This window comes from Coptis chinensis, chromosome 2 (assembly GCF_015680905.1).
Source record: "Coptis chinensis isolate HL-2020 chromosome 2, ASM1568090v1, whole genome shotgun sequence".
In the NCBI taxonomy this organism is placed as follows: domain Eukaryota; kingdom Viridiplantae; phylum Streptophyta; class Magnoliopsida; order Ranunculales; family Ranunculaceae; genus Coptis; species Coptis chinensis.
The window spans coordinates 19,753,707-19,771,158 of NC_141457.1; the positions used below are offsets into that span (position 1 = coordinate 19,753,707).

At 37.1% G+C, this 17,452-nt stretch overlaps 1 protein-coding gene across 1 annotated transcript; it reads left to right on the top strand.

Moving 5' to 3' along the window:
- The first annotated feature begins 2,155 nt into the window (after positions 1-2,155).
- LOC147515264 (uncharacterized) lies at positions 2,156-2,961 on the top strand. The gene is made up of 4 exons (XM_086594462.1): positions 2,156-2,306; positions 2,385-2,588; positions 2,662-2,755; positions 2,850-2,961. Exons 1-3 carry the CDS (start codon positions 2,289-2,291, stop codon positions 2,749-2,751), a joined length of 312 nt encoding a protein of 103 aa, XP_086450588.1. The 5' UTR covers positions 2,156-2,288; the 3' UTR covers positions 2,752-2,755; positions 2,850-2,961.
- The last annotated feature ends 14,491 nt before the right edge of the window (positions 2,962-17,452 follow it).

The following is a 17,452-nucleotide window of genomic DNA, read 5'->3' on the forward strand; positions in this document are numbered from 1 at the left end:
CTACAATATATTTTAGCTAAAAAAGATACACCTTTTAGTTTTTGTAGAGTGTTGCATTCTAAACATTTGATTATTCATCGAAGTATAGGTATATGAAGGATTTGAAAGCAAGTGTAAGGAATCATGCAAGGCGAGGGGTGCATGGCAGAATGTAACTTGGCTGAAGAGAGTGTAACATTTTTTTTCGAGCATATGAAGCGAGTTGATATTAATAATGACCAACCAAGTAGAAATGAAGACTATAATGATGAGTCCACAAAATCCAGTATTCTTGAAGGTAAGCCACTATTGAAGGGGACAATTATTACATTAACAAGAGACATGGTTGAAGCAGCACATCGTTGCATTTTGTTCAATTTCGAGGAAGTTCAGCCGTACATTGAGTAAGTTAATATGTTTAATGTGAAAACTTCTATATATATATATATATATATATATATATATATATATATATATATATATATTAATGAACACCTTTTAAACAGAAGACACAAAAAATGCTCATCCCAAAGGAACCTCGCTTTAGGAAGAAATGAAGGTGCTTTAGGAGCAAAGCATCTTTGAAACGCGTTCAATGAGTGGTTTAAGCTTGAGGTGAAGAAGCAGGTTTTGTTATCTAAATTTATAGAAGTTTTAATCGATGTAAGATTTTGACTTTCAATTTTTGTTTGTCTTTAGATTGAAAATGAGAAAAAAAACCAAACATGTATATCGATATGTTGGATTGGCTCTCGGATGGACCTTGTTGCGATGCTTGGAGCTATAAAGGTTATTTGATAAATGGCTACCGCTTCCCCATAAAGGATGGAGAAAAAGGAACTCAAAACTCGAGTGTCATTGTCACTAGTAGCTTGTGTAGGGCAAGTGCTAAAGACACCGGACAAATCGAGGAAGATGTGACATATTATGGTGTGATAAAACAGATAATTTTGCTAGATTATGGTGTTTTTCAAGTACCCATTATTTAATTGTGATTGGGCAAACGTAGGAAGTGGGATCAAAGTAGAAGAGGGATTCACATTAGTTAATCTGCATCAAAGTTTAACACACAAGCAAGACCCTTTTATCCTTGCATCCCAAGTGAACCAGTTTTCTACTCCACGAGAATCACATGACAGCAGTTGGTTTGTGGTTTTGAAAGCACCTTTCGTGGATTTCCGTGATTTTGAATGTACTACGGAGGAGGACCTTAGCAATGTGCTGCACCACCACCTTTGCAAGTGTGGAGCTAGTTAATGACATCGAAGGTGATGTAGAAGCTTAAGTCTATAAAAGCGTCAAGATTGTGAGGGAACTTGGGTGCTACAAAAAAAAGAAATAGAGTGTAATTGGGTCCATTTTGTTTTCATTTTGTCCATTTAGACTGATTATTATGTGGTTTTGTTTTTGTCTATTTAGTTATTGACTTTATTATGTTTTGTGAGTGCTTCTTATAATGGTGCAAGGCATGTTGTGTTATGGTCATGATCAAATTATGTACTTTATTTTATCTAAGTGCCATGTATATGATTGTTTTGTTTTTTGCTATACGTATTTTCGAATCTTTTCAATGCATGTGAAGAATGGCAAAGGAAAAGACTAGAGAACTAACCCCGGTAAGATATTTTGATTCTCTCTCAATTTTTTATTCGTCTTTGTATTTGTAGTATTTTAATTTTGTTTTCTTCTGTTTGTTTTGATTTTCTAGTACCAAAAAGCGGCAAGAGCTAAGGTTCAAAAGTTTAAAAGAGCACTTGTAGAAGCATCTAAGAAAAGTGGGCGTGCACATTCAGGGTTTGTGTATATTGTTAATTTCCACTTAGAAAAATAATTATGATTCGGTTGTGATTGTGTCATTAAGGTGTGGTTGTAAGTATATTAAACCAATTTATTTTGTCATGTACAAGGTTCCAAAAGTCCAAATAAAGTTTATGGTAAGAAAGTTCAAGAAGTGGAAATGTTGCCAAGGGATATGGAAAAGCTACCAAGTGAGCAACAAAATGGAAATCATGACACGGAAATGGAAGATGATGAATGGTTGGAAAACCACTATGAAAATGACTCTGAAGGAGAAGGTAATGCATCGGAAGGTTGAATGATCTTCACCAACCAATACCGGGGCCGACAAAACTGAATCAATTGGATCCAAAAGCTCAAAAAAAAACTTGTGCTTGACTTTAATGAAAAAGGTCTACCTATAGGTCCTAATTGAACTTATACAAAGCAGTTACTTGGGCAAAGTAGCAAGGGATCGCGCTCCAATTGGCTATCCTACTTGGCATAAAGTAACACCTGAGATTAAGGACAAAATGTGGACTGTTTTAAAGGTAAATTTCTTTATTTACATGGCAAGTTATATATTATTAAAGAAATATAGTAATATTTGTTTATGCATCTTTTTACAGCAACATTTTGTAGCACCAGAACGTGCTAGAAAACAGACTTTTAAGTCTATTGGGAAGCTCTGGCGTGGGTTCAAAACAAAATTGAGATCAAGAATTTATGATGCATATGATACTGACCAAGCTAGAATTGCACATTGCCCAACTGATGTAAAACTACCTGATTGGAAAGCATTTGTTGCAAATTGTTCACGTGAAGGATACAAGGTATTCATCATACATTATATGGGTTATAAAATCCATTTTGCATATCAAGACTCATATATTATTTTTTTTGTAGAAACTAAGGGAAAATGGGAAGAAGGCAGTTCAACACCACAAGATGCCCCATACTTGTAGTAGTAAAAGGTTATGCAAGATTGGAAGATGAGTTGGTAATTGAATGATCTATTTTTGACTTGTGAAGATTTTTCCCCTTAAGAGTACTTAATATATATATGTGAAATGTTTTATTTACTTGTTTTGTAGAGGCGTAAAAAGGGTAAGATTGGTAAACCTGTTACAAGAGGTACTGTATGGGTTGCAGGCCACAAGAGGAAAAATGGAGAACCAGTAAATGAGTTTGCTAAAGAGAAAATAGTATGTCGTTCACTGTTCATAAAATATTTTCTAAGATAAAAGGCATGCTTATTCGATTTCCATGCGACTCTAGTTATATATTATTTATTCTTGTTGTTGTTGTTCTTTGTTATAGGATAAGTTGAATGAAATAGATGTGATATAGAATGTGGAAGAGGAGATGCCCTCTCACAAGTTTTAGGTCCCGATCCTAATGGGCGGCTTGGCGTGGAGTGGGATATGGAGTTACTCCATCTACTTTGTATGGTATCCAACAATGCAATGGGAGGATGAGTGAATTGCAGGAGAAATATGATGATGTATTGGAAGAAATGTCTTCTATCAAGAAACTTGTTGCCAAACTATTGAATAGTGAAGAGGTATTCCAATTTGTTTGGGGATTCCATATATACTTTTGTTTTGATTTACTAACATCAAAATTATTTTCAGCCAAACCATTCGTCTGTTCAACCTTCTCCAGAGGTGGCAATGAACCCTCAAAGTCCATCTTCCCAAAGCAATCACAATCTGAATTCTGTATGTATACAATGTTGGATTCTATTTTTTTTTTTTTTTTTTTAAATTTCAAATTCCTAGATTTACATTTATATTATTGTTTCCTTATATGTTTTCGTACAGGGACGGACTAAATCGAAAGATGTGTCTACTGAAAGATCTCTTGAGGGTCGACGTGACCACCAAAGTCTATCTGCCCCAAGCAATCAAAATTCAGTAAGTTTTCCATGTTAAAACCTATTTCATTAAATTTGAAATTTTCATTGCTTTTTTATATTTTCCCTTTCATGTTTTCGTACAGGGTGGGGCTAAATCCAAAGTTGTATCTACGCAAAGACCTACTCATCGGGCTCAACGTGACCATCAAAGTCCATCCGCCCCAAAGCAATCAAAATCTGATTTCCATTATGTTATCCTTCCTAAATGCTATTTCATTTAACATGTGAATTTCTAGAGTCATGTATGTATATCTTTTGTTTTCATACAGGGTACTAAATCCAAAGTTGTGAAGTGCAAGTTGTTTAGACTTGTTCACGAAGATGTCGTGGCGAAGGATTGTGGTATCTTGATGATCCAAAGCAATTCTGGTGCATACTAAGCCTTTAGGCCCCGGTTATTCAAAGGTTTCGTTGAAGTTGCAATTCAAAAGGATGCACTACTTGTTAGGGGAATAACGCTTTGAAGGCGATAGAAGATGTCTTGTCTCTAGTTTTGTGGCTTGGCCAACCAATTCCTTAATTAAGTTGTGATGTGCACTCAATTTTAAGAGCTAGTCTTTTGTTGTTTGAAAACACTTAAATTTTGAAGACCTTTTAATTATGCGTGTTTGGGCAGTTGTGTTAGTTGGAATTGGACTCAATGAATGGTGAATGGTTTAAATTCTTCCACTTGGTGCTACATGTATCTGTTTTCTTTGTTATTCTTAGCTTTGTTATTGATACATTTGCAGGCTTTAGAACTGATCATTTATTCATATATCCATACTGATTGTTCTCTATTGCTTCTTGCAGGCCAACACTTTTTAACTCCGCCTTTGTAAAGTTGTCGCTAGCTTTACAATGCCGGGTCCCAAGCCCGGATAAAGGAGGAGGGTAAAGGGAAGAGTATAGGGTATTGCAATTAAAATTCTTTTAAAATATATCAAAGTTTGGGAGTGAAGCGGATGATCTACTGCTGTAACACGGTATTTATTTCACCTTTTTGTATTTCTTTTTATGTCGAACCAAATCTTTACTCATTAGTTCTAACTACTTTTATTCGAATGTGAGCGAGAGAGTTTCAGAAAATCACATTTTATCAGGTTTCTTCTATCATTCAAACTAATTCTATGGTTCCGATTGCTAGTATTGTTGATCTATTCTAAATATATCAAGGTATGCAATTTGTCTTGTTAGGATCTCCCCGATATCATGGCAACATATAGTTGTCGAATTGAAGCCGATAAATAGAAAGCGATGACGGATATGTGAAAGTAGACCTCTTTATATGGCATACTTGTAGTCAGCCATGTTTGCTCCACAGGAGAGACAGTTCTACCCACCCTCCGCCCTTTATTTTTTTCATTTTAGAATCATGTCCATCTTATAAGCGGAGTTGGTGCTTAAAGCGACCTCACATCTATAAAACTTTAGTGTTTTGCCTTTCTACTCTACGGTTGTCGTCTCAAAAAGACTTGCATGCTAGTATTAGAAAGAGACCAAATAACCTTTTGGTTACCATAATTTCCTTTTTCCCATATATTTCATTGATAATATCCAAATAGTCTTATTCTGCCGTTAATCTTTAAAGTATCCAACGGGAGACGGGTTACTTTTTTATACACTAAATTGGACTGTTTATGTACTCAAAGTCATGTTAATAACTTTTGTACTTGATCTATTCAGGGGATATCACTAAAGGGACATCTGTTAAGAAAAAAGAAGAAATTCTGAAACTCTGGCGTTGATCAAAGACATAGACACAAAGGATGTGAGGCCTTAATGCCAATATGTGTTACTAGGCTTCCATTCTTTCTATTGGTGAAATATTTGAACCATTGATTTGATATAATAAGATGGCCTTACTAAGTCTTTTATGAAATCGGTGATTTTGGTGGTCCATAGGGTAATGATAGGTATGCGTGGAATGTTCTTTGGGCGACCTCGGGTCGAGAATCTTGAGATTGATGGTGGCTTTGTTTGGAAGAACCTGCGCAGACATGTACATTCTCGGGTGAGTCTTCCTTGTGTTGTGAATCCCGTAGGCAATTCTAATTTACGAGACCTAGCATCCATCTGTTTGAAGTAAGCCTGAAAAGTAAATGGATCACCTTGGATTGATGCACTACCGGTTCCTCATTAAGCTTCAAGTTTGTCACGGCTAGTCCTTCACTTTCCTTTTCAAACTGAGAAACCATAACCGAAGATCATGGACAACACTTTCAAGGTGTTTTATTTTCGAGAGAGCCTCTTCTAGCTCGGACTTTTGGCTTTGAGCAACAGCAGATGCTTCTTTAGTTGTTTCCTCATAAATTCTTATCGAGATTCAAGTGCATTGACTTTTCAGTCAAGTCCTTAGCTTCCAAATCCTTATGACTGAATCTCTCAATGGCTTCTTGTAATTGCAATTCAGCTTCCTTGATCTGAGATTCCGTTGAAGACCGAACTTGAATGCTCTTGTATCTCGGTGCGTTAAGTCGGCCAAAGCATTCATGTGGTGAGTGAATTGTTGAGAAGTAGCTTCTTTTTCGACATGGATGAACTTCGAAGTTCTGAAGCTCATCAATCTTGCTTTTGAGTGAATGTTTGTCTCGACCAACATTTAGTTATCGAAAAGAGATCGCCCAAATTTGTCTTTTCGCTTCCAAAACTTTGCCTTTGATTTCCTTAATGATGCTTTCCCGAGCTAATAGTTTCATGGAAGCTTCATCATATTCAACTTCAGAGAAGCCGCTCTTTCATCTTACGCCACTTGCACTTCATAAACTTTCTTTTGATCTTAATGAATCTTCGGTTTCTCGGACAAGGAGTTAGCCTCGGTGTCCCTGTTGGAGAAATTAACTGTTGCTTCTTGCAGCTTTAGCTCTGAATCCTTTAACACAGATTCATGTAAGGATTCATTTCGGAGATTCTTGCGGTGGCCTCCTCAATTATTTTACCTTGTCCCCTACCTGAGTATTGGCAATCTCAAATTTCTTCAATATCTCACTTTCTCGACACCGGACACCTTGAGTTCTTCTTCGACGCTCTCTAATATGTCTTGGCTTTGTTTGAGTTCATTACGCAAGACCACCAGCAAATTCTCAACCTCTGCAAGCTTTTCGCTTGAACTTTTTGACACATCTTCAAACTTTTTCTTTTCTTCAATGGTTACATTCAAGGACTCTGTAAGTTCCTTTTCCTTCTCATTTGTTGCTAGCAATTCAGCTTCAAGGAGTGATGTTTTTGTTGGAATAGCTCTACTTGCGTTGCAAGTTCGGATGCCTTTCGAGAAAAGTGCTTGTGTTCTTCATCTTTGATCAAGTATTTTGTTGTCTCATTCTGTTGAAGGGTGGTAGACATTATGTTCTCTGGGAGGACCCATTCAAGAAACCTTGCTACTTGTTTGCGTTAGTTCTTTGGAAAGCTGGAAAGCACCAGATGAAACATTTGTCACTCACTCAGTCGGAAGGTTTCGAGGATCACGGACACTGCACAAGATCTGCAAAAACAGGTCATGCCATGTATTCACTCAAAGCAGCGATGACGAGGGGGTAAAGAAGGTTCCCAAAGAGGGTTGGACAATGCAAGATGGAACACCATGGCACGGGAACAATGTCGAGATCATCCGGAATGATGGTAATTCGTCATGTATATTATCGGTGTTTCCTACTATTCTTAAAACCTTAGTCCTTGCATCATCCGCTTTATCAATGTTATGCAATATGCCCGTTTCCTCTCTATCTTTTATCTTTTGGTAGGAGACTATAGATCGATCGATATAAAAGATGATGCGAGGTAAAGCAAATAACAAACTATGAAGACTAATTATGTCAAACTAAAAAGCTTGCATTTGATGGGCAATGTGTAGTGTGGTGTTAAGTAGTACACTAGTTCAGCTGGTGTTTTGTCTATTTATTGTATTTTTCCCAAGTTTTGTTTGTTTCAAGTGATAATATCCATTAAAGACCTATTCTTCAATGCCAAAGTTCAAGAGGAAACTAGTAGCATTCCATTTTAGCCCTTTGTATGTAGATGGAAAGACACTTTGACTTGAGGCTTTTATCTTTCGGATAGCTCGAGGGAATTGCGGGGGATAGCTCTAGCTGCAGGCACTAGCCATAAAGATTTTACCATAAGACCATTTATCGTGCCAAAAATTAATACTTGCACCATCGGCAATTATGCATCTTAGAGATTTTTGCGATCTATGCACGCCTCCCCTTATTATTATTATTATTATTATTTTTTTTCGATAAATATCTCCCCGTATTTGATATGGCTAATGGACTATTGGTGCTTTTCTGCTTCTACTTTTGTTGACTTGTATTGGTACTTCTCTGGTTTCCATACAATTAAATTATCAAATAGGTAACATTGCTACATTTTGTTCGAGAACCTTCAATCTTTCTCGGTTGCATGAGCAAATAGTTTCTTCCTCAATTGCATGAAGAATAGTTTGCTAAATCTTTTCCTGTTTATAGCATTGATAGGGAATGATAACGACTCTAGGATGCCAATTTTTGCTTCGGTATTCAAAAGGTTTCTTGATATATATCTTATTATGGGTCGCAGATAACTCCTTTACATTTCGATGGCTATTTTGTGATTATGCTTGCTGCCACCTTATAATTTCACATAGTTAAATATTATATTGATCAGCCTGATGAACCATAGTGTTTTTAAAAATCACTTAGGCTTCCGTTAAGTAATTTTCGTGGAGGTCATGCGTGCTTATCGAGTAATATCTCCCTGAATCAGAAAAACATTTCGTTGAACTTGCGGTAGCCCCTGTTTACCAAGCATTTTGAAACAATTCAAGAAGACATTAAGGAAAAAGTTTCTGCTGGAAATCTTTTGGAAATGCTCCGAAGTTACTTGGAAATCTCTTGAACTTTGGCATTGAAGAATAGGTCTTTAATGGATATTATCAGCTCAAGGTGAGAGTCTCAAAGAATCATCTCCAATGCTCCATAATTTCTGAATGTAGACCGTGATCATTATATAAACAACAGTAAGCTAAGGCACTCGAGAGAGGCCATGTCTTTGTATGATGGACCCAATTTCAGGGAAGAAGATCTACTACGTGCAATTCCCTCAAAGGTTTGATGGAATTGATCGTAATGGTAGATATTCAAATCGTAACATTGTATTCTTTGATGTGCGTATCTTTGCTTTCTTCATCCACATTTTGGTGTTTTTGTTTTTCTCGATCTTGTAGAATGGATAACTTGTTTTTTTGTCGCATATCAACATGAAAGGGCTTGATGGCATATAGGGACCTATTTATGTTGGAACGGGTTGTGTTTTCAGAAGGCAAGCTTTGTATGGATTTGATTCCCCACCAAGAAGAAACCCCGCAAAAGACACGCGAATTGTTGGCCAAAATGGTGTCGGGCTGCTTTGCTGTGTTGTAGTTCTAGAAAGAAGAACAGGGAAAATGTCACCAAAAGAAGGAGAGCAGGAAAATGCTCCTTGTTGGGTCTATATGATTCAAACTCGTCACTTCCGTATCGGACGGTGTATTGATATGTGGATGCTCACTTCCTTAATTGGCTAGGTATTTTTGGTGTCGTCTTTCATATGTTACTCTTAAGTCTCTAACAGACTCTTGGGTTTTCAGTATATTTATCTTCTTGTTAACAAGTGGTTGCTTTGACATTCTTCCGGATGAGTCCTTCACTTTGAAACATGATGGCCGTGGCTATCCGTCTATGTCAAATACTGGTCCCAACAGCAATAACTCTCAGTTCTTCATTACCTTCAGAGTCATGTACACCATCTTGATGGGTTAGTTTTAGTACCCCACTCTATATATATACTTGGGACGTGATGTATATGCATATGGTTTTGTACAAAGTGTGAGTTGGTGAACTTACAAATTGACTTAGGTCTTTGGTTTTGGTGGATATGGTCTCCTCATCGTAGAGATGTCCCCATAAGCTTTCAATTCATTCGGACATTTCTAACCTTGTCAAAAGAGGATCCTATTTTGAGAAATACTGGCTCCTCATATACTTTCAAAAGTTGTTTAAGGTATAGACAACTTTTAAAAAGGTTAGAACCGTCGGATGAGTGATAATGATTTGTTCCAAATATCCGCTGTAGTTTATCTTGTAGGTGCCCATTGTGCGAAACCCTTTTCTGTATAGATCCCATCCTATATGTGTGTATTGTTTGTTGCTTTCATATGTGCATTTTTTTTTTTGTTTCCCTTTTGATTTCAACAGGTTGCATGTTGTCTTTGGGAAGCTTGTGCAAGGCCGTCGGACATTGAAAAAGATTGAAAAGCGAGGTTCCAAGCGGGGAACTCGTTTTTTTGTGAAAAAATTGTCAATTGTGGTGAACTTCTTGAAGGTAAGATCTGCCGCGATAGCTGCTTTGGAGAGGGAGTCGGTCGGCTTGGTGATAGAGCTTTATTGTTTATCACTAAAGATATAGAGCTTTTCGGTTTCTAGATAATTTGTGGTATAATAGATTTTCTTATGAGTTACAACTGAATGTTTTTAGGTGCTTTGTCGCGTAGAAAAGGAAAATCTAAGAAGCCTTCAAGAGGAAGGAGGAGGAAAAAGACGAAGATATTCTAGTTCCGAGTCGGATAGTTCATCGATTCTAGTTCGAGTTCTCATCATGCGATCTCTTATGGAATGGTAGTTCTACTTGATCAAATCTTTCAGCTCCCTCTTATATTTTTTGATTGTTGGAACTACAGGTTTTCCTTGGTCAAGATAAGCGTCTCGATGTTGAAGGAAATGAGTTACCTCAAATGCGGTGTATGTTTTCGTGAGAAAAACCAGGCTTTGATCACCATAAGAAAGCGGGGGGCAATGCATGCTCTCACGGTAAGAATGGGTTTTAAACAAAACTATTTCACCAAGACTAAAAGCATTTTTTTTTTTTTAAAACTTATTTCTTATTTAGCATCGGTGTTATGAAAAGTGCTAGCCTTTGGTGGAAGGGTACTTAAGTTGTCTAGGTGGGGCTATGGCGATTTTTTCCTACAAAAAATGAAGAAATTAAACTTTACTTCTTAAAATGCACAAGAGTTTGTGGTGCGACCCAATTATAATCTGTTTTCTTTGGACTTTTTCGATAATGTCCGATTATTCGCCTTTGGTTTTATAGGTTTTTCGATTCTATATTCTCAATGTGTAATATTCAAGGTGTTATGATTATGGCGGTTATTCCCAAAATATTTTTAGTTACTTTGTTTGTATTTTGGCGGTTGTTTATGATTATGGCTGTTCTTTTCTTTATAAATATTTTTAGTTAGTTTATATTTTTGTTTGCGAGAATCTCATGTGTGGAAAGAACTTGAGTTCCACGATCACAAGGGCCAACTTCGGTTTGTGGATCAGATTTTTGCCCATGTGTAACAATTCTGAGGATCGAAATTTCGACAAATGATGTCATGGAAAAATTACTTTTATACAAGCAGATATTTACCATAAGTAGAATTCTCGCAAACCAAATTTGTTTCTAGAGTTTTGTTCTTAGGTTAAAATCTGGCATTAAGATGAGTTCAAGGAGGTCATAATAACCTTTTCCTCCCCGGTTCTCGCAACAAGTTCAAGAGGCTAATTTCCTTCCATTATCTCCTTCAAAAAAGTTCTTCGATCCAAGACTGAACCGGCAAAGTTATCCACAGGCGGGGCTATCGGAACTTACACATTGTAAGCTCCACCCAAACTATCTTCCTATTTTAGGTCTCTCGGGGAATATTTCCTCTACTCTTATATGGTTTTGGAATTTAGATTTAAGGCTTCCGCCATGCGTGCTTGTTGAATTCCTTACTAACTTCAATGAGATAATGCTACTGACTGTGAGAATGATGGAGGACTTCACGAGGCTAGCTGAGAAAAATACAGCGAAGAATCTAGAAACATGTGGAGTTCTTGCGGGTTCACTGGTAAGCATCACTAGTTTTCTGGTGTAGTGTTTGCTCATTCTTTAATATCATTGGCTCTGAATTACCTTTCAGTTCATTTTTTGGTATTATTTTGTTGGACGACTTGGACTGTTTAGAGATGTTAGAATAATCCTCTTATGTCTCGACTTAATTATTGGTATCAAATTCTTTTTTCATATGTCTTTGCCTATGTTTTTTTCCCTTCCGGTGGATGCATTTTTGAAATTTGATTGTATGGTTCGAGGTGTATGTTGGTGGTATTCCACATGATGCTTCGAGAAGGATCCAAAGGGCTTTTGTGAGTCGTTAGGAGAAGTCACCGAGGTAATGTTTATGGTTTTATGGTGGTTTTACCTCCGCCCGTTACACCTAAAGATTTAAGATTGACATTTTGCTATTGCACGTCGGGGATGATGAAAGGCAAAGACTTCATGAGAGAATAAGGGTTATCGTTTGTTACCTTTAGGACTAAAGATTTGGCTGCTAAGGCCATTGAGGATCTGAATAATACTGAATTTCAGGTAATATTGAAAACAAGTAATTGTCTTTTGTAGAACTTCCTTTGTCATTCAGGTACTATATTATGGCGGATGTTCTGTCTGTTTATTTTCCTTTTATAAAATTTGCATTGATTTTCTAGTACAATGTTTCATAATGCAGAAAAAAGAAAACAGAGTGATTTGTTAGGCTGTGATATGTTCTTGGATTAAATTGATTGCATTAAGCCAGGCTGTGGTAGGTTCTTGGTTGGGTGATTGTGGTTCTCTTTGGCTCATTTCGATGATCGCAGATTAGATTTTGTTGGTATATGTTGGCTCGTTACAATTTTTTGTATATAGTGTAATATTTGTAATTGGAGATGATATTTGTGTGATAAATGTGATTTTAAGATACATTTCATCTTTATTTGATGATAAATGACTACAAAAATGGTATTATATTGGGATGATATTGGCAATTTTGTTTTTTTTTTTAATTATTTTTTTTATTATTTTGATAAATGGGACATCACTTTTAAAGTGATTTATAGAGTTATTTCACATCACTTTACAAGTAATTTGGAATCTGAATGAAATGTCACTTTCGAAGTGATGTTAATCGGCCTTATTGATTTCACTTAAAAAGTGATGTTAAACGTTATAAAATCACTTGTGGACATCGATTAAAAAGTGATGCAAAATTATAACATCACTTGTGGACGTCGATTAAAAAGTGATGCAAAGTTATAACATCACTTGTGGACATCGATTAAAAAGTGATGCAAAGTTATAACTTCACTTATGGACATCAATTAAAAAGTGATGTAAAGTAACATCACTTGTGGACATCGTTTAAAAAGTGATGTGGAAAACCCTGACTTTTCACGTCGCCACCAGTTACATCACTTGCAAAAGTGACGTCGTATATTTTTGACATCACTTATAGGGTGATTTTAAATGTCTTTTCTGTTGTAGTGCTTGAACATCCTTATGATAATGTGAAAGCCCCTTGAAGAAAGCACGAACAAGCGTATCTTTCGCAAGATTATGATGCGGGCATTCAATAAGAAGATCAGTGAAACGATTCCAGGCCTCTAAAAAGGATTCATGAGGATTCTGGTTGAAGAAATGAATCTTGTGAAGCATTTCATCTGTCTTCAGTGGTGGGTAAAACTGTTCCATGAACAATTGAACAAGTTGAGCCCATGAGTCCACAGAGTTTGGCGTTTGGGCAGTTAACCAAGACGCCGCCTTTATCGGCTAAGGTGAAAGGGAATACCCTCAGTTTAATTTGTTCCGCACCAACCGTGGGATGGTGGAATGTTGTTAGGACTTGTTCAATCCTACGCATGTGCTGATAAGGTTTTTCATGGTCTAAACCATGAAAAACGGGTAACAAATTAAAAATATTTGGGGGGATTCAGAAATCCCCCACTGGGTCTGCTAGAACGATGCAAGATTTGGGGCTATCGCTCAAGGCTTTGTAAAAGTCAGAGAGAGGAGTCTCTCTTTCTTCAGCTATTATATCAGGTGGTGTGTGTGGAATAGTAGCTAGAGGTGTAATAGGTGGTATACTAGATAGACGTGTTTGTCGACGTTGCCGTGTAATTACGTTAGTTGTTCTTCTTCGACCAGACCTTAATCTCATGCAAAACTAAGTCGAACTTAACTAAACATGCAACACTCCAAACAATTCTGATATACTAGTAGAAACCTCTAACTGGAGATGCGAGGTGTGGAATAAAGGAATACCTGATTGCGTCCTTGCTTCGCTTATGAATAGCGTCTTGTTTACGCGTGTTCAGTGTATATAACAAGTTAGAACACTGAAAAACTTGAAAAATCGAAGTTCGAAAGAAAAATGTGGAAATCCGGCAAAAATCAGCTCAGGGCGCGGGTGCACTTCATATGGGCGCACGTGCGCTCAGTGCAAATTCGAATGTCCAGTGTTTGAGCGCGGGTCGAGCTCAGTTTGGGTGCGGGTCGCGCTGCAGGGTTTTCGAATGTCCAGTGTTTGAGCGCGGGTCGCGTTCGGTTTGGATGTGGGTCGCATTCAGGGTTTTCGAGTTTTAGGCCTTTTATCATACTCCAAAAAATTTGAAATTTTTACAGTAATTTGCTAAGACGTCTCTCAAGTATCATGTAAAATTTCAGATCAATCGGAGCTATGAAAATCCCTCTACTGCCCTGCAAAGTTTACAAAACAGTTTTCGGACACAATACAACCAACCGAATGGTTAACTAATCAAAACAAAGCAAACAATTTCCAGATTTTTACTCGAGACTCCTGACAGATCCTACTTGTTTCTGTAAAAACTTTAGAGAAATTGGAGTTCTACAACCTTTCCTTATCGGTTGGTGTTCCAGATATTAAGTGTTTGCAACACTACAGAAACACACTGGAAACACTCTACTATTTAGGAGGTCAAAACAAATCAAAAACTTGTCAAATTTTTACTACAAACTCCTGACTTAGGATAGATACTCCTGTAAAAATTATAGAATTTTTAGAACTCCCTAAGTAACCTTACTTGTCTGTTTTTCAAGAACATACGGTGTGAAAACTGAAATGCTACACTGTAAAGATCGTATTTTTTTTCACAAGGTAAACCAACTTTGAAAAATCTAAAAATATTCCAGTAAATCAACAACACATTAGATATTATGTCTGAAAATTTTCAGAATTTTCAAAAATTTAGAAATACCTTCACCGCAGTGTTTTTCTCTGTGAATCTGCAGCCCCTATGCCTAAAACAGTGAACAGTTTCGAAAATTCAAGAAATAAGAATGAAAAATTAAAAGGGTGGGTGGGTAGAGAATGGGGGATTGCCCCTTGGATTCAAGTAATTGAATTCTTATCTTGAACGAGATTAAGATGGCAGCGGCGCCATTTGATATCCGTAAAAATAGTAGAATCCTAAATATTAATGTTAACAACACTAATACGTAATCCTACTGTTCTTACGTTTAAATCAATTCTTCTTACTCTCAAAACATAATCATGCAATATAATGAGTAAGGATTCGTCCACTCTTAACTCTCAAGACTTAAACAAATTCAACTAATCAAACCCAAAAGGAACAATGATGAGAGTAATGATTTGATGTGAAATTTCTATACTACCATTCCCAACACAAGAACAATAATAAGAACAAGACAACTAAATTAAACTGAAATTAAAACTAATTTAGAACTAAGATTGTGAATAACTAATTATGAATTTAAGACAACTAAATCCAAATAAGAATTTAAGCAATAATCTAAATTGAAATGAAGAACTAATACTTTATTCTAAAAACTACCTATGATTCTAAACTAACTAATTGAATGAATGTAAAAAAACTAGATCTAGATCTAAAAGCTAAGGTTTAATGGCTACTTTTCTTATCCTAACCTAATTTATTTTCTAACCTAACTATCTACCATTAACAAAGAGTCAAGCTCTTGTTTTTATACTTTCAGATCCAAAAATCGTGCATGGGCTTCGAGCCATGTTTTGGGCCAGAGAATCAGGCCCAAAACCCAATTCTTTCAGTCCAAAAAGGCCTCTTCAGCTGCAGTTGGCTTCAACAGGCTTTTCATATACTTCTGCTCCTCTGATTAGGTCAAGAGTTAGACCATTGGAAAGCTCTTTCCGAGCCGGTCGTTTTGACATAAGGTAGGCCCAATTTCGAGGACTGAGTCCAAAGATACGGCCTTCGGAAGTTCTGCTGACTTTGTGTGTTGTTTCTGCCCGCGTCGACTTTTCAGCTTTTGACTATGCTTTAAAAAGGCTTTGTCTTCTTGAATCTTGGCCTTTAATCACAGAACTCCTTAGCAACCGACCTTTGCTCCTTTATCTCGCTAAAGTGGCACATTTCTGCACATAATGGACTTTGAAGCCTGAAATGCATAAAAACACGTAATCAGTATTAACTCTTAATTATTACTCACATAATTGGTCAAAAAGTATGACTGTTACAGGGTTAAAACTACAGTTTTGGGCTATTATCAATAACTTACAAACACTATTAGTCCACTAAGATGGCTAAACAAGAGGCATAATCGAGGGTTAAATTGCACTTTTTGAGCACTTATCAGTATATACAATGGTGGATGATCCAACTAGGTAAGGGCAAAACTTATCCAAAGCATAGACAACAGCTAGGAACTCTTTCTCAATTGTTGTGTAATTACGTTGAGCATTATTAAGAGTTTTAATAGTGTAGTAAATGACAATGGGTTTGTCATCACGTCGTTGGCCTAGTACGGCGCCAATAGCAAAGTCGCTGGCGTCACACATCAGTTCGAATGGTTGAGACCAATCAGGGGGTTGAATGATAGGAGCGGTAGTTAGGGCGGTTTTTAGAGTTTCAAAAGCTTGTTTGCAATTGAAATTGAAGTCGAATACCACATCCTTAAGCAGGAGATTGGTTAAGGGTCGAGAAACTTTAGAAAAATCCTGAATGAATCGCCTGTAAAACCCAGCGTGTCCTAAAAAGGCACGGATATCACGAACTGTATGTGGGAAAGGTAGCGAAGCAATTTTAACAATTTTAGCTTTATCAACCTCTATCCCGTCTTTCGAAACAATATGACCTAGAACAAGTCCTTTGGTAACCATGAAATGGCACTTCTCCTAATTAAGGACTAGATTTTTCTCTTCACAACGTGTTAACACTTTAGAAAGTTTGGATAGGCAGCCGTCAAAGGAATTTTCGTAAATGGAAAAGTCGTCAATGAAGACTTCCATATAACGTTCCACCATATCACTGAAAATGTGAAACATGCAGCGTTGGAAGGTGCCTGGGGCATTGCAAAGACCGAAAGGCATTCGTCTATATGCAAAGGTTCCAAAGGGACATGTGAAAGTTGTCTTTTCTTGATCGGCGGGATCGATGACAATTTGGAAGTAGCCGGAATAGCCATCAAGAAAACAGTAGTAAGCATGACCGGCTAAACGTTCTAGCATCTGGTCAATGAATGGGAGAGGGAAGTGATCTTTATGTGTTCTTGCATTAAGTTTGCGATAGTCAATGCAAATTGTCCATTTAATGGAATGCAAGTGGAAATGCATTCACCATTTTCATTTTGTACAACTTGAATGCCGGACTTTTTAGGAACAACGTAGACAGGACTAACCCAGTCACTATCAGAGATAAGGTATATGATACCTGCATCAAGTAAATGTAAAACTTCCTCTCTCACCACCTCTTTCATGGTGGGGTTAAGGCGACGTTGCAGTTCTCGCGATGTCTTTGAGTCGTCTTCCAGATGTATGCGATGCGTGCATACACTAGGGTCTATTCCTTTCATATCATCTAAGGACCATCCGATAGCGGAGCGGTGTTCACAAATGACACGAATCAAACGTGCTTTTTTGTCGGTAGTCAAGTGAGAAGAAATTATTATAGGGTGACTACCATCGAGATCGAGATGCGCGTACTTCAAATC

Excerpts from the sequence above, each read along its gene's own strand:
- LOC147515264 (XM_086594462.1), top strand. Across the intron at positions 2,589-2,661 it reads GTTCACGTGAAGGATACAAG|AAACTAAGGGAAAATGGGAA; the intron begins GTATTCATCATA and ends TTTTTTTTGTAG.